General features: G+C 35.3%; 2 protein-coding genes and 1 long non-coding RNA gene across 3 annotated transcripts in view; 1 reads left to right on the forward strand and 2 right to left on the reverse strand.

The window, feature by feature from the left end:
* The window catches only part of LOC126912364 (BTB/POZ domain-containing protein Tiwaz-like), a 31,198-nt gene extending 22,374 nt beyond the window's left edge, over nucleotides 1–8,824 (reverse strand). Inside the window, exon 1 of the mRNA XM_050704129.1 lies at nucleotides 8,694–8,824. The gene's annotated coding sequence lies outside the window, so the exon portion shown is untranslated. The remainder of the gene's footprint in view (nucleotides 1–8,693) is intronic.
* The window catches only part of LOC126912367 (uncharacterized), a 197,679-nt gene that overhangs the window by 146,276 nt on the left and 31,122 nt on the right, over nucleotides 1–20,281 (forward strand). The window lies entirely within an intron of this gene.
* Nucleotides 12,115–19,766, reverse strand: LOC118264989 (uncharacterized). Its single transcript, XM_035577673.2, has 3 exons — nucleotides 19,378–19,766; nucleotides 13,852–13,991; nucleotides 12,115–12,888 (listed from the first exon to the last, which is right to left on the reverse strand). Exons 1-3 carry the CDS (start codon nucleotides 19,457–19,459, stop codon nucleotides 12,883–12,885), a joined length of 228 nt encoding a protein of 75 aa, XP_035433566.1. The 5' UTR covers nucleotides 19,460–19,766; the 3' UTR covers nucleotides 12,115–12,882.

The raw sequence follows: 20,281 nt of genomic DNA on the forward strand, positions 1-20,281 counted from the left end.
TTTCCAATTATTCTCATTACGAACCGGACAGACGGAAAGGGTTTGCTACACCGCATGTAGACGATTTTAACTTTGGTTTTACGTATCTACACATAGTGAGTGGCGCCCTAGGTGCCTGTATGTACCTAGGGAACGTTCTGAATATAATATTTCTTAGCTTTATACTGTAGTGAATATTATAATATAGTGTGCAGGTACGTTATTTGAGAATTATTGGTGTGTACTCAACACACAATAGAGCGGTCGTAATACAATGTCGTGGCCGCCGGCGGCGCTCGCGGCCTGTAGGCACCCTTTCCGTTTTATCAATACTTTATGTTTGGGCCTCCGGCTATCTCGCCTCTAAGGCGCAAGCCACACCAAACAGCACAAAACTATTTCTTGATCTCACAGACAACGACGGAATTAAAACCAACAAGGGAGCTTTACTTTACTGACTCAAAGAACAAAAAAGCAATACCTAAGTAGGTACTTACCTACATTACTGAACAATAAGTTAGTACATTCGTTGAAATATATCGACGATATGACGTGAACGTTAATGTTGACTAAAACTACGTATAACCTATCTTCAAGTAAGTTCCTATATAACAGTATAAACTAATATCAGGGCTGAGGAGTTTGGTTATTTGATCGCAAACAGACTACGCAGCTTTATCTATAGAGTATTTTATAATCACTATCTAGAAGTACCAGTCTGTTATAAACGCATATTAAATTTCTGCTTCAGAACACTTTATTACTGAAGATGGTGAACTAACATGCTACGGTAGGTACTCACAGACTACACAATACACATGAGTGAAATCAAAGAGACCTGGATCAAAAGAAAACTGTTGTCTGATACATACATACTTAAATGCATTTTTAAAGATTAACTGTTGGCTCAACTAATCAGTTTCCTTACATTTTATAGAATATCGTATGACGTAATCTTTAGGATAATAATTAACCAAAATTCTTGTATAATTTTGAATTAGGCGGAGACTTATGAATACAATTTTACATTAAAATAAGTTAGTGTGTTCTAACGTTCACTGGTACATCAATACCGTTTTCGCTTTTAGTCACAATCTTATCTCAATTACACATAAATATATAAAATAAAAAATAACATACACACGCACAGATGCACCTATGTACCTACATACTCAGCATTTATGCACTATGTAGTGATGTCAAAACATTTTTTTTTATTTGGACTTGGCATTGAGAATCAAAAGCCACCCTCATAAACTTGTTAGTGAGTCACACATCACATCATCAGCCTATGTGGCCAATGCTGAGATGAAAGACATCTTCTCGCACGGAGAAGATTGAGCCTTAATCACCATGCTTGCTCAATGCGGGTTGGTGATTTCAAACTTTAAAATAATAAGCCCAGGTTTCCTCACGATGTTTTCCTTCGTTTGTGACTTAGTTAGTAGAACAGAGACAAAACATTTGGGAAGTACGAAAATCTAGTTCAAGTTATTATACGAAATGTCTGTTCTGTAGACTTTAGCAAAATACTGCTCCAATTTGTCATTAAGCGTTCATAATAACGTGAGGTAAAATAGAGTCACATTTCGTACTCATACGTCTAGGCATTGCTGTCATAAGGCGTCCAATTAGCCATTGTATGAAAGTCTGAAAACTTTTCGACAGGTTACTAAAATTTTTCAGTTTGTATGATAAAAAAATTGCCGTGCAACTTGTGTGTGTCCCGTTGGAACTAGTAACTTTTCTGCCGGAGGCATCTAGATTACCTTCCTGTTTTGAGTACAATTTGTACGTTAATGGAAAATTCAATATTACTTTCAACGAAATATTCGATATCGAATATTTTTGGATGAAAAAATTGTCATAAATCTGTATTTTTAGGGTTTCCTATTCAAGGGATAGAAGCGGAAATCAAATACCAAAACTCTGCTGCCCTTCTGTCTGTAGTCAGGATATGACAGCTGGACAGTCAATTGTCATTAGAACGTAGGCAAATAATTAACACTACCGTACCGTACTCATTAGGCGAAAATTCCATCCTCCCACTTTTTTATATCAAAGTGAAGGTTGAACAGTTTTACTACAAACTATATACTTTTTAATGTGCGGAGGGGTGTATATAAAATTTCTCAAGGTATGTCACAGAGGATGAACCTATTACCATACAAAAAGCCCGACGTGGAAATTTATTAAGAGTCCGGCAGACCCCCCTTGGTAGTTGCGCTCGTACGATCAAAGGGGCAGTCAAAATATAATGGGTAGGTATCTACAGTTAGAAATGACAAAATAAAATGTTTTAAAGTGCTGAAGTCAGAACTTCTGCAAAAATTATTTTAGCAATGGCAAAATAATGGTGCTTGAACAGCTTCAATAAGCATCTAGTTATCGCAAACTCTTTATGGACTGATTAGTTGACTATTCCAAAACATAGAGCAACGCGGGCCTCCGTACGAGGTCCGCGTTGCTCTATGTTCCAAAACAAATACTGTGCACTTTTTCAATATAGGACACGGCAGTCACGTAAGACGAGTGTCACATACTTAGAACGTGAGAGTAACTGCTGACAGCAATAAATATGATAATTATTATGTAGCTACTTCGAATTTTACTAGAAGCTAAATAATGCACGTAATGTTATTTAAATAATAAATTGCCCTTGTCTGTTACTGAGCAGATTGCAAATTTAGTAGAGAGAATGAACAAGCTTGTATGCTTATGTTAAAAATATTATTATCTTGGAATAAGACGTTTGGGGCGCAATTTTTTTCGCAGGCCATCCAAATTTCTCGAGGTTAATGTAAGAATGATCGCTGCAGCCGCGCGGTGGTCATGCGGCACATCACGACTTGGTCATCGCCGTTGGCTCTGTATACATATAAAACGCACTGAGGCCATAAATTATTATTTAGCCACATCGGTTGCGAAGCATACATACAAATATGATTATATTATATTATAAGCGGGGCATAATGTGGAGCGGGTTGTGGGGCGGAGGGGCTGAGGCCGCAGGCGTCGCGGCGCTGCTCGCTCGCCGGCAGCGTTCGGCGCCGACGATATTAAAGCACACCTATTCGTAGCTCTGCTTTTGATACCTCAGGCCATTTTACTCGAGGCGCTCATCTGCAGAACAATCATTTCGAAAATTATTTTGAAACTGCCTGGAGCCTTCGAGACTGAGTCATTGAGCTATCGACTTACCGCCGCCTACGGTCGCGCTTCTAAAGTTCTTCGTACCTAGCGACGCGCGCGACCCTCCGCTGAAATATTTCAAAGCGATTTGCCTGAACAACATTTAGTTTTCACTCATGAAACAAATATTGTTTGCTTTTTTAAGGTACCTCTCTACCACACTTAATGGATTGTAACAAAATATGTACCGTACCTGTGAATTAAAAGCCTACCAAAAAGGCACTGCGTCGGTTAACATATCTATTTCAATTTGGCCAGATACGAATTTGCTTTCAAATCATTTCCGGTTCGTTTGTGGTGCTGTTTATGTAATATTGTACTAAATTAATTATCTGATAAACCTATTTGAACTAAATTGAACTGGATTTAATGCTTGCATTTCCAATAGCTCCGAACTAAACATTTTATCGATTATGACGTAAATGATTTACAGATTCTGAATGTCTAAGGAATAAAACGAATTTAACTGAAGCATTCGACAAACATGCAATACTTACATATATTTTTTTTAATGTTAAACGGCTTTAATGGGCTTATATTGTATGGTCATCAAGTGTACCAAGATCAGGTCAATAAGACGTCAGAAAGGGTGTTAACTTCCAATTACTTTTGACCCAAACAAACAAACAGGTCAAGCTGAATAAAACCGTAATAGATATCAAAGTACAGGACAAAATATCAAAAGTAACGTTTACTTAAATGGGAAAACCAAGAAGAGACTAAATTAAGACATATGAAGAGCTACACCAACACAGTTCGAGGTAATATGTTCACAGGAACTAATATATAGTCCTCCTTACCGATTTCGCTAACGGCGACCTTAGATAAGCTATTTCCTGTCGTGGGCCCTGATGCGACTGGCCAGACCGAACTTGGTTTTAAAAATCCGATCGCAGTTAGAGCAGTAAAGCTGGGCGGTAGAGTTGTATGTGCACAAGGTGTAAGAACAATATAATAGACGATAATGATGTATCACGACAGTACTAAGAATGCCAGGGTTAGACCTTACACTACGCTTACTCCTTACCCTAAACAAATGTTCTTGTTTATGGGAGCTTCTAACTACTCTACTTCTCTAATTTTGAACTTTGGACTACTAGATAAAGAGTTATAGATCTCTTCGCTGTCGGGTTAGAGAAGAGGCCCATGTCCCGGAGTGGATGGATACTGGCTGATGAAGACGAGGAATTAGAGTTACAAACAAAATTGTACGTAGCACGAAGTTTCATACTGTGTTTTAAGTTTAAAAAAATTCTTTATCAAATATGTAATATCATTAGAACTTATAATGGGATATTTACCATGTTTATTAGTTTTTGTGAATTCGCGATATTTCGGCACTGTTGCAAGCGCCATATTCACAGATGAACTTAGAAAAGTTCATCCGTGATGATAAACTAATAAACATGGTAAAATCCCGTTTAAAGTTCTAATGATATTACCAGTAACCATGTCAGTTTAAAAACTTATATTCTCAAATATGAATGTACTTATACCATCCTATGGCGCTACATTTTCTAAAAAACATATTATAAAAGTACATCTAACAACACCAAAGTTTCCTCCTTTAAAATAAATCCTAAATTAGGAAAAGATCCTAAGACGTAGCCGTAGGGTTAGTGGTTCATACAATACAATATTTATAGGTACACAGCTTGGGGCTACCCTTTAAGTAAGTAGACAGCAATCAATATACTATAGGTATGCGTTGTTCCCATTACGGGCCTGGAGGGTAGAAACAGCCCTAAGCCAGTGTACCTAAGGAAACGTCCGAGGCAGGTGCCACCAAAGTGAGTAAACGTCATTGTATTACCATTGTCGTGTGAGATACGTACATCGAGGTAGATGTTTCTTAGTTAATTGGTAGCGTATATCACAATAGCAGGTTGTACAGCTCATAAGAAATAATAAAATAAAATCCACATTTATAAATTAAATTGGAGTGTTCATTTTTATCTGTTTTTTCTGTGTAATCTCTGAAATGACGTGACCGATTTTGACGGGAATTTTATTGGCAGGTAGCTGATGTAGGTAATAGGGGGTGAGCCTATTGCCACATACTGGACACAATTCCAGACACCGTGCTACTACCGAAAAATTTTCGAAAATCCGAAATAACCCAGTAAAAGAAAAGAAAAGCTTTTAAATCCTACCAAAAACAATCTTCTAAGAAACCATACACCGATAGGCGTTTGCGACACAGTAAAGTAGAATATTCCGTCATTCAGTCAGTGAAGTTACCTCGTTGGCACCATACACCAGGATTCACCATTTAAGCATGGTTGGACGATGGTTTTACATTTAGTACTTGGAGCTCAATGTCTATGCGAGTGACCCTAGGTTTTACGCCACGGGCTAAAGACCGACATAGGAACGCATACCTCTTCGGAACGAGGCAAAAATTTTATACTCTAAAATTGGGAGTAAAACGAAACAAAAAGTTATTTTTTGCTCATAGTTTTTTCAGTAAAAAGATACGTAAAGATAGGAAGGGTAGGTACGCATTTAAGAACTAGGTCATTAATTGTGGTCATTTTATTATTTATATGGCTAGCTAGTATTGCTCTGTTCAAATAAACTGGCGGATGCAAAACCTCATTTATTTTAAAATAAATAGAATGAATAAATGCTGTTAATAAACATCACAAGCCTTTCCACGGATCCTCTAAATGAGACAAGAATAATCATTGCACATTTTTTATGTATAGTTGTAACGGCGTTGGACAAAACGTTTGATGCCTGGTGGCTGGAAGTGATGGCTGTGTACCAAAAGCCTGGAGGCTACAACCATGTACCCACGCCTATCGGTGCAACAAGGACAAGGCCCGCCGGCTACGGCCCGAGCCCTGCAATGCATTAAGGCCACCAAATGGCCGGAGCAGTGTGACAGATACAGCTACTTGATACCTTATTATCCTTCAGACTACACTGTCTCGTGCTTTGATCAAACGGCTTCTCTGCTAGTACAACATTTTCTTAAGTTTGTTACAAACGAGATTGTGTAGCCCTACACCAATTTTATTGTTTTAATTAAAACAGAGAATAAAATGGAGCCAAACACATGTAATATTCGCACCCTCTATTACACCTAACCACATTTAGACGAGTGACTATAGATAGTAGTGAAGATTTAACAAGAATACCTACTATTACTTAGTCAACATATCTAAAGTCATCAATCTCACTCAATAGGTATATTAACCTATACACGAGACGCCTGCCAATGCAGTGACATTGATTGCAAATTGATACACATTGACACTAGGTACCGATAGAAGATTTGCAGTGGAGTTAACTGTTGGTAATGTAATTTTGGGATACGCTGCGTCCCAGCGGCGGCTAGTCTGCAGCGTAACCGTTGCGTATACACCGATGTCGAAAGTTAAGTCAGTGATTTGCGCTCGAGTTGTTCTAATACGTTTATAGGGTAGCCGCTTAGAATTGATTTTAGTTTCGGCCTGAAACTACGTGGCAAAAATAAAAAGGTTTGTTAGAATAGTAGCAGTGGATGTTTGTACCCAGACAATGTGCAGACATGTGTATTCTTTTTGTCTTTAACTCAATTGCAAGATTCGTCCACAGGATACTCACTTTAAAAAAATATCAACATCTAGGATAAAATATCATGGTTCCCAATTCTGAACTTTTGAAGAAGTTCTGTGAACATTGAAGGCCTGTCTAAAATAATTCGATAGTAAATTAAAAATGCCACGTGAATATATAAGAAAATGTAAACTTAAAGAGCAAATTGAATTGCCAATCCATCGTTCTTGAATCAATACTCATTAATTAGAACATATAATTGTATACTTAAATCCTAATAAAAGACTACAGCTATAAACAAATCGGTAGTTCTGTAGGGGGAACTATTGCATAGAGGTGGTTGTCTTAAGGCTGATATTATGATCACAAAACAGATAAAAGAAGTTTTAACTGTTCTGTGATTATGATGAGGATTATCCCATTTCTGTAGAACAAACCTTTACTTCAACAACAACGACAGCGTGTTGCAAAAACAAAAATAATGTATCCTAATAATAATTATATATTTAATAACCACAGCAATTAACCAAATACATTGTCTGGATATGAGGTAGGTAACCGACCACTATCATTTCATCCGTCGACTAATGAATTATCGAAACTTGATATTTTACAGCCGGATTTGCAATGGCATATCCCCAACCCATTTTTCTGATTGGATTCGGTTCTGTACATCCACATCCATTAGTACGCAATCCAATCTTTAAGGCTTATCATACCCGTAATATTATATTACCATGTTTTTTGCAATGTGTACCTTTATTGATATTTTTGAAAAAATAATCTCTTATTCGGATGTATTGATTCTGATGACTTTTGCAATACTTATTCCAATAATGTCTGCAGAGCTGGAGTTGGTGTTTAATTTAAACAATATTACTTTTTTGTTGAGTAGTCAACTGTGTCTGAGAGTGAACATTTTTAAAGTTACTAAGGAACGACTTAGATAGCCATTTAATGACTCTGAGTATGGTAGATAGTCATTATCATAACCAACAGCCCCTAACAGTTAATTGGGGGACTATACGTATAAAAAGAAGGTATATAAGGATATACACAGCTTACGCAAAATGCTTGGTCAAAATCTCCACACTTTTCAACCGAATTGGAGACCGCATTTTAAAAGTTTAAGGTTTGGGTACCTATCACGGAGCACTGTCCGCTTTAGGCTGACTGCTAAGGCTTTTTGTGGGAAAAAGTATGGATGAACATAGACCTCCCCCAATGACTTCTATGCAATTATGCACAAATAAATACGAAATACGTTAAAAGAGTATTTAATATCTAGTATTAAAGTAAGAGATTCCAATAAAAAAAGTATTAAAGGTATTGTACTTAAGTAGGTTAGTAAGATACTAATATTAAGTTCCCGCCTAACAATTTGGCGCGCTTTCCTTTCTTTAGTTTCACAATATAAATTATTAAAATATTTACTCCATCTACAATTAAAACACTATTCTGTCTACCAATCTTTTGGTGACCTACATTCACTCAAAATAAAAACGTCGAAATATGGACCGAAAAAAGGATTTTACATCAACAAAAAAAAATATTTAACTACAACGCTCGAAATGGCTGATATTTTTGAAAAAGATATTAAAAAAACAAGATGTTTTGTTCATTGCGTTGACATATTATTGTTAGGTAATTGTATAAATACCCTGTAGCGACAACAGTTTTTAAGCTAATATACCTTTTCATATTTTTATTTACACTAATTATAAGTATTTTTTAAAACCTAAAAACCTACAGATTATTTTAATTTTAATGCAACTTTTATTACATTAAAGAGTTATATATCTGAAGATGGGAAAATCTAATTTGTACTGTACCTACTCAAACTCATCAAAGTTTGAGAACTCGACAAAGTATCGCAGAGATAGCTTATTTGAACAAAATTCCCAAAACAAAAAGGGTCTTCTTAGGAAATCGGTAAAGATTAAAATAAAAACAAAAATTAAAAGTAAAATACTGCTCACCTTTCGTTGATACGGATGGAACGGAATAGCTGCAACGGTAAGCGATCGGTGACCGGAACTTTGCTCGTGCTACAAGCGAGCAGGATATGCGCGCGTTCCCCACGACTTCAAGGCGAGAAGTGACGCGATCGCGGACCAACCACCGATATGACACCGCTACCGCTACTCGCTACTCGCTACTCGCTACCCGCTCCGCTACCCTACTTGCTTCGCTAGTTCAGTATCCGCTACCCTACACTACGAGACTGTCACTTGGGTTTTCTCTAGACTTTGAACAAATAACATTTTATTTCTTTTTATATTAACTTCTTGTGTTTCTCTTGCTATGTTTGGCAATCATAGTGTCGTTTAAGTTTAAGAACAAATGTTTTGAATTTGTAACTGCCTGGCAGGTAGTCTTGCGGGTTTGATTCCCGCTCAGATTTATTTTATTTATGTGATACTCAAATTATTTACTTCAGTGATTGAGTACAATTGTGTACGGCATTTTATTATTATCGCCTATTAAACTATTATTAACAAAGGTAGGGAGAAACGAGGCTCCACCATGTATCCTCGTTGTGCGAAGTTTTACCATCCTCAATTACTAAAACACAGTAAAATGGATTTGTTTCTTATTGATACATTGATACACACTAACAAACGTACGATTAGTTATTATATATAGTTATTTACGTATTGAGATGATCAAATTACGATCATAGTTATATTGATGTCTGTCATAATGTCAAACTTTGAGAGAGAACAGTGAAAAGAAACGGAGACTTCCTTAGTACTATAGTACTTAGGTAAACAAGACGAACTTATTCCAAATAACATAACTTTTTAATGTACCTATTTAAGTGTTATCCGGGCAGATATCCGGAAAAAAATAGAATACTAAGGAAGTCTCCGTTTCTTTTCTGTGTTCTTCTAAGTTGACAGGCGACAAATTCTTCAAACTGATAATAAGGTATAGTAGTAGTCCAGGGGTTATGAATCTACTCATGATTCCTCATCTCCATAGTATGAACCAATGAGGATAGATACGAAGTCAAAACCTGGCAAGTAGTAAGAAATCCGGATATAAAAAGAAGAAATAAAAGGTTACCGGGGCTCCGGCTCAAAGCAGGAGAAGGAATAGGGTGGTTTTTAGTCAGTAAAAGTCTGACACTCCCTCCAGCCTCACCCAATTGAGGAGAAATCATTGGATGATTTTCCCTGATGATAGATATTAAATGTTAACTAAAGATGCTATGACCTTAGTATAATAATAGTCCAAAATTGTCACCAATCAGCAATTTCATGTGAAAACTTGAGAAGAGGCGTTTGCCCAGCAGTGGGAGTTTGTTTATCTAGACTGCAATGTATACGTATTTCAAAAACAAGTATTAAATTTGAACAAAGACAAAACAATTGAAAAATAGCTTTGGTATTTTTATTTTTTTAGCGTTACTTGATTGATATTATCAGCAATGTGTTTACGTGGTTGTGTTACATGTGTTTGTTTCATAAACACATTTTTTTTTTTTATAAAATCTATTCATACATTTTCTGATTTTTTAAAATTCTCGTATGGAATTTATGTTTGATAGGTTCTCGTCCTATAGCATATGGGAGACATAACATAACTAATGAAAATTGGGTGTATTATACAAGCTAGCTAGCTACAATTACATTATTTCGCTCTACTCGGTTCCTACAGATCGTAGCATGATGTTTTATAGCCATCCATCCTCAATTAATGGAAAACAGAATTTTTCAAATCGAACCAGTAATTCCGTAGATTAGCACGTTCAAATAAACAAACTCATCAGCATTATATAATAAAATAAGTATAAGACGTGCATTTAACGCTTACGTTGTGTTTCGTTGTGTGAGTGAAGTTGCCGGAGGCCCAATTCCCCCCTTTCCAATCTTCCCAATACCCGATACCCCAACAACCCTTAAATTTCTAACCCCCAAAAGGCCGGCAACGCACTTGTAACACCTCTGTTTCAAGTATCGATGGGCGGCGGCGACTGCTTACCATCAGGTGATACGTCTGCTCGATAACCGGCGTGTTCCATAAAAAACAAAATCTGGCTCTCTCGGAAACAAAGTGAGGCTCATCAATGCTATTCTATGTTATGTAATTTGAACTAATTTTGACTTTGACAATAACTTTCAGTCAAGCTGTCATACTCCCTATTAACTATTCCGCATGTATACCCATAGCTTTATTATAAGTACCGTATCTATAGTCCACAATAGGCCGCTAACTAAATGCCCTTAGGCGCATTTCAATAGTGCATACTGCGATAATTGCTAGTCGGTGTCCCATTTCAGTTAAATTAAAGTAGACCGGATACCTAGACTCTGAATAGAAATGATAATTATTAAGAAAAATGGAGATGCCGTTTAAACATTGGAATATTGTCATTTTGCTTTTTCTTTTTCGCTAGCCTAAAGGTATGTATTAATATCTTAGTAAGTACATACTTAATTGTAAACCCCGATTAGTGACTACAGTTGTCTTTTAGTTTTTTTTTTGTAAAAAAAAAAAAAGACTCGATATTAGTAGTAATGTAGAAGTCTCAAAACAGAAACACTCTTCGCTACCCTTAAGTTATGGCCAGTTGAAGCTGAAGTGCCATAACTATTTAAAGCTCATAGCACTTTTATACGATCTTATACGTTAGTTACACAATAAATTATAATATGGACTGTATCCTAGAATATACTTTTTTTACATATGTGCACTGTCTAAGCTTTTGTTACATGAATAGGTATAGTTCAACAAACGCCATCTATTGTTTCATTGGTGAACTACGTCATAGTTGTATCATTGAGTTTTTAATCAAAAAAATTTTTTTTTTTTTGCAGGTATCAATATTTTCCCATTATTAATCTGTAAAAATAATGATAAATATCAAAAACAGTTTTGACAAAGGCTTTCGATTCACTATACTAAGTGCTCTAGGGCAACTACAGGTTTCATATGAAGTTTTTATTATAAAGATATCTTCTCTTTATAACGACACGACATTGATACATATTTTTACTAGGAAACTGACCAAAACCCAGGCACAATTATTGTAAAAAGAAAATTGTCTTTCAAAACGCCTGTTTAAGTCTACTTAAATAATTTAAAACTAAGTATTTCGTTTTTGTTTTAGTTTGACTTTGTCTTAGAGAGTATTTACCTAGGTGTTGGTTTTCTTAACCAGACTAAAATTTAAAAAATGTAGTACTAATTATACAAAGGTTATTGTTACCCATCACTTGTTTAAGTACATACTAAAAAAAAAAATTGTTTGATAAGAAGAAAGGTATAAGGAACAATTCTTACTACGCTACGTTGACTACGTACTACGGTGGCCGTAGCCGTAGCAAGTGGTGTAAAGACTACGGTTGACACTCAAAAGAGAGAGGGGAGCTAAACGGTTAGCAAATAAACATAAACAGTTCAACTTACATTTATTTAAGTAAATAAGTCAATTTGACACATTAATACCTAAATTACATCTTAACACAATTTCGTTGTTTAACATTAAATAATAATAAATGTAACTATTACTGGTTTGGGTACCCGTGCCTTGTTCAGTAAGTAGGTAATGTGTAGAGGAATTGAATTTACATTATACATTAAAATATTAAACAGAAATTCTATTGTCATTCTATTTGTTAAGAACAGTAACCTCAGTACGAGTTACCTTTACATTGAAGGAAAACTAAACGAGAGCGCGTACGGTGCTCTGATTGGTTGGTTCACACGCACCGGCCACTCAGACCGCTGAACACGCTCTCGTTTCGATCTCATTAAATGTAACACAAACTCGTACTATGCCCTCACAATCTGATTAACTATTTTTTACTTTTAAATAAGTAGTAGGTATACCAATAGTCTAATCAAATCTTCGTGGGTATGAATGCAAAGCTAGGTACATTTTAAAGACTTCAGCTGAAAAATTTCCATAGCTTTATTTTATTTCAATTATCCAAATATTTATGCTTGTGTGACGAACGGACGGACAGGCGGACACACACACTAAATCTTAATTTTTTCTTGTTATAAACAAAATAAATGTTTCTGATACGGCACGGCCCACTAAGTATTTAAGTAAATCTTACAGGAGCTTAAATTACCTTATAGCTAATTAAGTATTAAATCGTTAGCAATTAACTATGGGTAAGTACGAGGAAGGAGTCTGCTGCTGCCATGTTCAGCTCACAACTGGAAACAGAAAAAAAATGTATTAATTAATTATGAATGCAGGTAAGTCCTATACTACTTATGTTTGTTATTTCTTCTCTGTGTGTACTATTATGTTATGATGAATGGTGTTCATTCTTCAATATATTATAACTATGTTATGTATAGTTGATGGAAGTGTACAATAAAGAATATTCTATCGCTCTATCTAATTAGATACATTTTATTAATGACTAGCTACTTCCGCGCGGTTTCACCCGCTCTGCTCGGTTCCTATTGATCGTAGAGTGATGATTTATAGCCTATAACCTTCCTCGATAAATGCGCTATCCTACACAAAAAGAATTATTCAAATCAGACCAGTAGTTCCTGAGATTAGCGCGTTCAAACAAACAAACAAACAATCAAACAAACAAACTCTTCAGCTTTATAATATTAGTATAGACAAGGACTAAAGAGAAGCTGTTTTTTTTTTCGTTCAAAGTTTAAGCGTATCGGTCATAGATTTATCTAATAAGGAATTAAGTATCGGTACTGTATCGACTTATTAAAATGTAGGCACATTAAAATGAACTTTTTTTTAAGATTTTTGGTACGAGAACAGTTTGCATTTTTATTGAATTTTAATTTTTTTTTCCCCATTCTCAAGAGAGTTTAGTTCGGAGACAGAGTGCCAACCATTGTACGATGCAACATATTTTTTTTATTTTAAAGTAACTATGCCATAGACATTCCTTTGACAAAAGTTACTTAATTCAGCCCTCGTATCGACTTCATCATTACCATTACTATCCCTAATTTTGGTATTGGAGTGATATTCTTCAGAACAGTTTGCTCGTCACGTCTTCCTATCCTCGAAATAGATAGCACCTCGTAGACTGGTGTCCAGAGTTATTAAAATGAATGGGCAATATTATCTTGGTATTTTACAGATCGTTATCTAACCATTGGTATTAATTTTGAATATAATAAGCAGACACTTACGTAACAGCACGTGACGCCTAAGTGTTGTTGTTTCGGACAGAGTGTGCCCGAGAGGAACACGATGTTCTCAGGTGGGCAGTCCGACTTCATGACGCAGAGACCGCCTTGTCGCACACACGACTCTTCCAACTCATGTACAGCTGAAATTAAACAACAAATGTGATAATAATAACTATTATTCAATAACAAACTTGTAGGATAAAATAACGATATGATATGTATGTTCTGCATCTCTCCACCCATCTTCTCATCGCTCCACCTAGGTTGAGGCCTGCCCATATAGCATATATGCCTATGCATGTGTATTTTTGTGTTATTTGTAATTATCGTGGGGATATATAGATCATTCTCATTTAATTTCAAGCTAGCACCGCGGGTCATAAACACACTGTGCAGTGTACGTTGCAAAATAATAAGTAATACTATAACATAATTTGAACTACTCGTATTATTACTAAGTAGATACCTTATTATTAATAGCCTTGTTAATATTAAATTCTTGTACTCAAATGACATTTTGGTACAATCCAGTTAAAATGAAATAAAATACTATGTAACTAAGAATTAGGTAAAATAAGCACGGATTATAGGTTAATCACTAGAGGTTATCGAGCCAGTTTACATAACCTTTCATATCAGTTTTATTGCTTTATCACACTTTCTCCAAACATGATTAATTTGTTTATCCGTTAATGTGGTGATGTGCATTGGGCATTGCACGTGATATTGTTAAATCTTTACCTTCAGCCAAATGACTAATTTTATTTTTATACAAAATATTTTTAATTTTATTTTAGTTCTATGGAGTATCCGTCAAAAATGAAGATCGAAAGAGTGCGTGTATAACTCTTGTACTTAGGTAAATACGTGACTTTTGTTACTTTTGTTTTGTCCAAGGATTGATTATTGGCTTTTTCTATTTTGCAAATTCAGTCAAAACTCGGTTGGATATTTTTATCATTTAATATGCGCACTTCATGCCATCATAAATGCGTATCGGGATGTCTTTAAAAAAAAATGACACTCACATATTGTTGTCATTCAAACGAAAATCATTAAAAAGTTAAGTGAATTTAAAATTAATTTTCCTTATAAGCAAATAATCCTTAGTTGCTGGAAAAACTGAAAATGTTATCCATTTCTGAATGTAATAAACAAGGGGGTAACGTTTTTTACCTTAGCTGAACCGTATTATTCCTAGGCTAAACTAGGAAAGTACCTAGAACGCCAGGTTACGAAGGTTGGTGCCCACCACGAGACGCAAGTGCCAACAGCCTATTGAGGGGTTGCGGCACCAAAGAAATTTAGGCACCTGCCTAGGGCGCTTTTAATTTGTAGGTAATCCTAAGAATATGATAGGTAATAACTGGAATTTCTAGAATCATCTCGTACCTAAATCATGGAATCATCGTCATTAAATCAAATGGTTTGTCACAACTGTAATTGCTTATCGTCGTGGTGACCTCGATCATGACCTCATGAGATTAGGCCGCTGGATCCTTGATCCAACTGCCTGACTCAAGATTCCACAAAATTCGCCTTATCTTGGGAATTTCCGATCATAGTCCATTGCGATTAGGAATATATTCTTGAATGCATGTTAATTGGTCACTTGCGTTGATTTAAAGTTGAATAGATATTATTTATTGGCTAATCAAAGTAAAAAATCGCGATAAATAGGCACGATAATTTACTTCTTGGAGCTCAAAACTCATGACAGTTATTTTAAACCAATTTCTATCTGAGAACATCGCCACACCATGAGCATTGACTTAATTAAAAAAAACTAAATAATGGTCTCTTAATCGATTTAGATCACGGTGGTTTATTATAACCGAGCCAGTTAACAGGTTATGTAGGAGATTATCACTATGTTGAACTCTGGACACTGCCAAATGTGTGTGAACCCAAAACCTCTAAGTTTGCAATCCAATAGTCAAACCAGAGTATCACTGCGCTGTGATACTCAATACTGATTTGATATCATTGGATATTGTATTTTCATTTTATGAATGAATACGAGCTAGCAAAAGTAATCGTTATTAAGATTTTGATCCAAAGATTAGCGTAGCAGCACGCATACTCGTACTAAACAAGTACACTCGCGAAGAAAATCTAAAACTATCAAGGGTATATAAACAAAAGTAACTGCTCCTGTTTTATAGCATAACATGTACACTTATATAAGTAGTAAGACGTACGTAAATGATCGCTAAAGTTTATTGTTCTTAGTTTAATGGATAGCTCGTAAGACGGGGCTGTGACGTACGTGAGTGAAATTAAAGTGTAGTTACTCTATTTACAGCGTGATTCGGAACGGTCACAACATCCGCACCCGACTTTATTTGTGGCAAACGGGTCAATGTCAGATCTGGCATACTTCTCGTAATCCATCGGATGTTATAAAAAAACATTTAGATCGACATTGACCTATTTTAAAATTACTATAGAAAATGTTTCGATCGTTGGCGAAAAACTGCGTTGCACTGAATGTACCTATACACCTTTCAACCTTATGTAATAGAAATTTATACGTTTTAATTATTGTTGACAATTTCAAATAGTATCCATAAGTAACTTTATTGGTTCTTTTTTTTTTTGAGAAGAAAAATCATCCAATGACTTCACCCGCTATGGACAAGACGAGAGGGAGTGTCAGACTGACTAAAGCCACCCCGTTCCTTCTCCTGCTTTGAGCTGCAGCCCCGGTAATTTTCTACGTTGTTCGCAGCTTAGATCTATAAGTAACTTGAGATGATTCTCACTAACATTGGCAAGTTCCTTTCGATCACAATTGCACGTAGCTTTGAATAAGCGATAAGAACATTTCCGACGCAAAATTTTAATGGTATAAGATATGTTTATCGTTGTAGTTTCCAAGAATCCCGAGATGACGAAGTTTAATACTCGGCAATGAGTAGTAAGTACCTATTTACATAATATACAAAATATATATGATACCTAATTAGTTATCATTTAGTTCTCACATGATGTCGTGATAGTAATGAATTTGAAATTACTAACGTAAGTACGGTCCGATAGCAAATGACACAGTTTATTCGAAAATAATTTCACGTGACACGAACGGATATAAGTAACTACTATATAGGTATAAGTTTATTTAGTAATTGTATTGGCAGTGAATTTGTTACCGAAGTATTTGTACCTGCTGTTAAATAAAAAAGTTTTTATTTTAACAGGAATTCTTGGTCAGTAGGTCATCTTAGGGGCACTTCAGTTGTATTGTTGTGATGTCTCCAAATTATTGTAAGATTAAAATTAAACTATGAGTTTTATCAAGACTCGAATATTATTCGTTTTTCGATGAAAAATTGCAAGCTTCCACTTGCTACTGCTTTTTTCGCTATTACTGTTATGTTTGGACTATTTATCAGTTTGAGTGACAGATTAAAGGCATTAATTCTCATCAGAGATTGTGAAAAAAATATTTATTGTTTTTATTAGGTGTACCTAATAAAAACAATAAATATTTTTTCTTCAATGATTCTGTATCGATTCTTTTTAACCAGATTAGCCGAATATACTTGTATAAGCATATATTTGTTGATGCACTTTCTGCTCGCTCAATCTTATTACTCGATAGATGTTCAACAAGATAGAGGTCAAGCACTTAAAATATATACAAGAACTTGATACCGATACGTAATATTTTTATTATGTGGAAACCCAATTCTTAGGGAAATAACTAATTCCAATTCTTAAATATGTAGGTTATATTAGGCCCATATTTTATAGGATAGCAGTATCTATAAATCAGAAAATATCAAAAAGAAATTTTGAATGAACATTTCATGTAGGTAATGTATGAGTGACATAATTTTACTTTTCTGTACTAGGTCAGAATCAGAATAATTGGAACAAGTTCAAGATAATGATGATACCAGCATAATGAAAAACACATTACGTTTACCCAATTATTGAAATTGAAAACTTTTGTTTAGTTCAACTGATTGAAACAACCATTTAAATATTCTTCATCGTGTCATTAAAAAAGTACAGGTGCATTTAACATTCATTGAACATTCATTAATTTATTTTTCATATAAAGGGGAGATAGTGAGACATAATAAAACGAAGAGGACTAGAAATGGGGAGGGTGTCAATTGATGGACACTACTGTCGATGCCGCTGGCGAAATCCCGCAACAGGTTATAGTTAAAAATATTTAAAATTTTCACCTGAAAATATCTGCGTGACATTTTTGTTCCTGCGTATTACTAGCTGACCCGGCAAACGTTGTTTTGCCATATTTTTTTTTTAGAATATAGGTAAAAGCCGATTCTCAGACCTACTGAATACGCATTTAAAATTTGGTAAAAATCGGTATAGGCGTTTCGGATGAGTACGGTAACTAAAATTGTGACATGGAAAATTTATATAAGTATTAGATATAAAATGCACTCTACAGAAATCTCGTACCTACATGATCTGCTGTCACTTAGGTCATGATGATCATGTCATTCATTTCATGCACCTTTACTTCATGCACATTTGATTGAGGCTTTTGGAGATTGACTCATTGACCGACTAAACTATCAGTATGTACTATACATAAATGCTTGATGCATCCACACAGGATTTCATTACATTATATATTTCATTATTCTCTTTTACACAATACAAATTGGAATATAGCTTGGAGTTTGGTCACCCGGTAACGCAGGCGAAGCCATTGACAGAAGCTATATTCACTGGCAATTTGGGATTGTACTGAGATTACATTGAAGACCAAAAACGCACCATGATGATCATGATATACTTTTTTAATTAACAGTTGCATCTTACTAAAATTATTAATGAAAAGTTTGAGTAACTAGATTTGTGTCTATATTTGTTAATCAATCACGTGAAAACGGCTGAAGGGATCGGGTTGAAATGAATAACAGGGGTAAATTATGGTCTGGAATAACATATAGACTATTTCTGTTCCCGGAAAAGCGGACAAAGCCACTGGCAGAAGCAAGTGAAAGCGTAAATAACCTAAATAGGTAAGTTTGATAGGTATGGCGGGAACAGCAAGCAATGAGTAAAAAAATATGAATAATGTCTTTAAATCGGTTCGGTAATCAAGTTGTTTTGTTTAACTATCGCCTTTCTTTACCTACTGTTTAATTTTGGAATAAATAGGTACATGATAGATCAATAATTTTGCTTAATAATAAAGTGGTGATAGCACAGGAATTTGTTTTGAAAGTTCGTAGATAAGCCACTTCGCTTTTTTGCATCGCTTGCACACGTAGCCTATTTCGCTATGGTAGGTACTGGCCACTAATAAACGGTCACAATTGGTATAAAATAGTAGAATAAATATTATAAATACCCCTCTTATGCCTGTTCTTATTTTAACACAGATTTAAATTATTAATTTCCTAATAATGTTTTACAAAAACATAAATTTTAATTACCTTTCTTTTGATATTTGTGAACATAAATATAAAAGAGCGTGATAAAAATTAAAAAAAAAATAATGTAAACGTAAAAATGCAGATCTAAATGTGAACTTACTTTCAAAAGGTAGGGGATTGGCCCTCACTGCAACCACCAGGAGTGCGAAGAATGCAAACACAACCATTTTCAGCAGTTTCATTTTGAAATAGTGTGAAGAAATCGCTTGAGTACTACTAGCGTGGTGTATTCCGTTAATGTATGAGCACGCCGGTCCGCTCAGACGCTTATATAGACCCGTAATGATAAACAACGCGCCTCGCCACTATGCGCCACACATCTCACTAGGTATGTACGCGTTACAACCAACGTACACTTCTTAATGCGTATTTTTTCCCGACGCACTCAAATTCACACTCTCCTTGTCATCTACCACTTCAAATTAGTCCACAACCCACGCCACCCCCCTTCGTCACTACAACACGGATCTTTCGCGAAAAAATTATAACGACGAATCACGTGGTTGGTTATCGCTTTCAATGTACATATTTACAAGCGTACAAACTGTTTTGATTCACGCTACCTACTACATAAACAATTTGAAAGTCTTTTTTTTTTAATTGTACTTTGAACAACTAAATTGTGGAAAAGGGGGTAATTTGATTTTATTATATAATTTTATGAAAACCAATTTCCGTAGCAGGTAGGAGTATTAAACTTATTGTTTCCAGAATAAATTGTTGTCGCGTCTTTTAAGTAGGTATGTAGGGAACAGTGCCACATATAAAATTGATGTTATGACATGAAAACAGAAATAATTGTTAGGTAACGGTTTGATTGGTCGGGCTCGCACTTGACCTTGATACAAATTTGTTTGTCGCTGGTGTGACCTGTGAACTGACGACGCTCATGTGACGAATTTATTAAGCAATTTATGTACACTGTAGATTAAGTATACGACTCGCAATATCATTCCAGGAACTGTAGGTATCAAGTTTCGCGCTTCACGTCGTGTGCGCAGCCG

This window comes from Spodoptera frugiperda, chromosome 25, assembly GCF_023101765.2.
Source record: "Spodoptera frugiperda isolate SF20-4 chromosome 25, AGI-APGP_CSIRO_Sfru_2.0, whole genome shotgun sequence".
Classification (NCBI taxonomy): domain Eukaryota; kingdom Metazoa; phylum Arthropoda; class Insecta; order Lepidoptera; family Noctuidae; genus Spodoptera; species Spodoptera frugiperda.

Excerpts from the sequence above, each read along its gene's own strand:
- LOC118264989 (XM_035577673.2), bottom strand. The coding sequence starts at position 19,459 with ATGAAACTGCTGAAAATGGTTGTGTTTGCATTCTTCGCACTCCTGGTG. Across the intron at positions 13,992-19,377 it reads CAATCCCCTACCTTTTGAAA|CTGTACATGAGTTGGAAGAG; the intron begins GTAAGTTCACAT and ends GTTTAATTTCAG.